The sequence below is a fragment of the Mesitornis unicolor genome, unplaced genomic scaffold (genome assembly GCF_000695765.1).
Source record: "Mesitornis unicolor isolate BGI_N332 unplaced genomic scaffold, ASM69576v1 scaffold32820, whole genome shotgun sequence".
In the NCBI taxonomy this organism is placed as follows: domain Eukaryota; kingdom Metazoa; phylum Chordata; class Aves; order Mesitornithiformes; family Mesitornithidae; genus Mesitornis; species Mesitornis unicolor.
The window spans coordinates 1-3,341 of NW_010158145.1; the positions used below are offsets into that span (position 1 = coordinate 1).

The 3,341-nt window shown below is 62.4% G+C and overlaps 1 protein-coding gene across 1 annotated transcript; it reads left to right on the forward strand.

The window, feature by feature from the left end:
• Nucleotides 1-5: 5 nt before the first annotated feature.
• Nucleotides 6-2,529, forward strand: NSUN5 (NOP2/Sun domain family, member 5; the record flags this gene model as incomplete). The annotated part of the gene is given in 9 exon segments (XM_010182742.1): nt 6-90; nt 172-280; nt 551-689; nt 1,078-1,153; nt 1,156-1,186; nt 1,534-1,712; nt 1,794-1,998; nt 2,073-2,216; nt 2,424-2,529. Coding segments are annotated over 9 exon segments (1,074 nt in total), but the record flags the coding sequence as incomplete, so codon positions are not given.
• Between the last annotated feature and the right edge of the window lie 812 nt (nt 2,530-3,341).

The window sequence follows — 3,341 nt, forward strand, 5'->3', positions numbered from 1 at the left end:
TGGAGGCTGAGCTGGCCCGCCTGAAGGTGCAGCAGAAGGTGAGCCGCAACGAGGACCTCCTGGCCCCGGAGCAGGGAGCGAGTGCTGGAGGTGAGTGGGCCCTGGGACCCGGTGCTCTTCCTGTGCCAGCAGCAGCAGTGGGTCGTGTCTGATGCGACCGCACTCCCCCAGCCTCCCAGGTACCGCGCTACGTCCGCGTCAACACCCTGAAGACTTGTGTGGACGATGTGATCGACTTCTTCAAGCGCCAGGGCTACTCCTACCTGGGCAAGGCAGGCAGGTGAGTGCTTCCTTCTGCTGTCTCACCTTATCTGGGATGTCAGCGAGTGGCAAGGGCTTGGGTCAAGGTCCTGAGGGCTGAAGGGTTGTTGGTCTCGGTGCTCGCGGTGTCCAGGCTCGGGTGTCCGTCACTTCTCAGTCTCACTTTCTGCCTTTGTGGGTGCTCCCTGGTGCCAAAGTGGAGGGGGGGTTGTGGCGAAAGGGGTTCCCAGCCTGGGCTCTGGCTTGGGGAAGCAGGGCTGCGTTCATCCTCCCTGTGCTTTGTGGGCAGCGTGGAGGAGCTGAGGGCCCTCTCTGGGAAGAAATTCTTCTTGGATCTTCATCTCCCGGAGCTGCTGGTGTTCCCTGCGCAGACGGACTTCCATGACAACCTGCTCTACACCTCGGGACACATCATTCTGCAGGACAAGGTGGGGGAGCGGAGGGCTGCAGGGGCAGGAGGACCACTGATGTGGTGGAGGGTCAGTCTGTTCCTCCCGGCTGCGCTGGGGCTGACTTTGCTGCAGCACTCGAGGCTTGAGCAGAAATGGTGCCCGCAGCTGTGGGGCTGCACCAGAGCTTTGCTTCTGCAGCCCATTGGTACAGAATGAATTGCTCTTGAACTGGACTGCAAACCTCCCGTAAGAGCTGGGAGGAGTGCAGGGCTGTGGGCCAGACAGAGGCTTCCAGCAGCGGATGGTGGCAGGAGGGGCCTCGTCCCCACGCCACTGTGGCTGCCTGTGACCCCGCAGCATCAGCCGTGCCCTGAGGCAGGGCCATGGTGCTGCCTGTGCCTCACAGGGCTGTGCCCTCTCACAGGCCAGCTGCCTCCCTGCCTTCCTCCTTGGCCCTGCTGCTGGCTCCCACGTCATCGATGCCTGCCCTGCCCCAGGGCACACCACCTGGCCGCCATCCTGAAGAACAAGGGGTGAGGGCAGCAGCGCGTGGAGGGCAGGGAGGGGGTGCATGTGACCCTGGTCCCCCTGAACCCACAGAGAGCACAAGGAGGAGGTGGCAGGAAGAGCCACAGTCCCTCACCCTGCCCCACTAACGCCAACTGATGCCCACGTCTCTGATGGTGCTGGGCTGTTGGAAGAGGATAGAAGGGTTCCCTCTCCAGCCCTGCTCAGTGCTTCTGCCTGGGGGAGCAGCTCCTGTGCTCTGCCTGCCCCCCGGTGTTTGGGGCTGCAGGGGCAACCTGCTGCCCTTGACACGGTCCCCAGGGCTGGGTGGGATGTTCATGCCTCTCTCTTGGGCGTTGGGCTCTGCCATCAGCCAGATCTTTGCTTTTGACGTGGACACCAAGCGCCTGGCCACCATGAACACCATGCTGATGCGGGCTGGGGTCACCGGCTTCCAGCTGGCCCAGCAGGACTTCCTGACCGTGGATCCTGGAGCCCCCAAGTACAGCAAGGTGACCCACATCCTCCTCGACCCGTCCTGCAGCGGCTCAGGTAACGCAGGTGGGCTCCGGCCACCCCCCCTGGAGCCTGCTCTGGGTGTGGGGACTCCCGGGGTGACAGCTCTGCCTGCAGGGATGGTGAACCGGCTGCCGAGGGAGGAGGCTGCCCCGAGTGCCGAGCGGCTGCAGGCGCTGGCTGGTTTCCAGCGCAAGGTCTTGAGCCATGCCCTGAGCTTCCCGGCTCTCCAGCGCTTGGTCTATTCCACCTGCTCGCTGCACCGGGAGGAGAACGAGGAGGTGGTGCACGCCGTGCTGCAGGAGCGCGGCTCAGACTTCAGGTGCGTGGGATGCTGGGGGGGGACAGCGGGGGACACAGCGCAGGATGATGGCACTGACCCGTCCCGCACCACAGGCTGGGGCACGCCCTCCCCCCCTCGCCCCTCCCTGCCTTCCCGGGGGCCGAGTGCTGCCTCCGCGCCTCTCCCACAGCCACGCTTACCCACGGCTTCTTTGTGGCTGTTCTGGAGCGGTGCAGGGAAGGGGCTGCTTCCCCCAGGTGAGAGGAGTGGTTGGGGAGGGCTCTGTCTGCCTCCAGCAGCATCTGGGGGGGAGTGTGGCCAGGCTGAGGGGCACCCGGGGGGGACATTGCCTGCCTGGTGGGAGGAAGATGATGAAGGGGTCTGTGCAGGTGTCAGAGGAGAGGGCTGGAGCCACGGTGAGCAGGGCCTGGGTGCGCGGCTCAGGCACTCACTCTTGTCTGCAGCTCCCTACCTGCGGCAGCAGAGGGGACTCCACAACATGGAGCAGGAACAGAGCCAGGAGCGGCTCCCAGGAAGAGGAAAAGGAAGAAGCAGCGGGTGAAGGAGTGAAGTAACCATTTGAGGACTGCACGGTGCCCAGCTGGGGCTGGCAGGGAGCGCTCTGCTGCTGCCTGGACAACCACAGGGCCTCTGAACTCTGGAAAAGCTGCAGCCAGGGTAGAATCCTGCAACACCCTGGGACTGAGTACCAAGTCCGAGGGCCTCCCTGCAGGGCTCTGGCTGGCCCAAGGGCGTTATTGTACCACGTTCCACTCCCAGAAAAATCCTTGCCCCAGGATGATGGAGGGTTGCAGAAGTGCCCTTGACTGTAGGGATGAAACAGATTAAAGTTTTTCTCTCTTCACCACCTTTTCCAGCATCTGTGTAGAGTTTTGCCCTAAAACTGCGACTGCTCAGAGGGGAAGCAAAGGGAGTAGGGAGTCAAATAATAAATAATACTAATAATAATCTTGTCCATGCACCTGCCTTTGACTAGGAGAGCAAGGACCCATGTGCTGGAGGGTGTTGGGAAGCAGCACCACCAGTGCCCCAGGCCCAGGAATCAAGCGTGGGCAGGCAGACGTGAACACAGTCTTTTTTATTTTAAACCAGGGACATCGTAAGCAAGAAAAAAAAATGAAATTGCACATTCACACTAAAATCCTCATCAGCCACACCAGGAATGATCCAAGTCTGCCGTTCGAGTTAAAACCCAGCCTGCCCAGCTGTGCAGCTCCCCAAGTGCAGGGGTCTCTCCTGGCAGGCTCTGTGCGGCGCGGGGAAGGGACGCAGCCCGGCTGCAAGCAGGGCCGGGGCTGAGGGATGTGAACAGGGCAGCTACGTGAGGGCAGCCCCAGCGGCCAGAGCTCCACAGGGAGCCC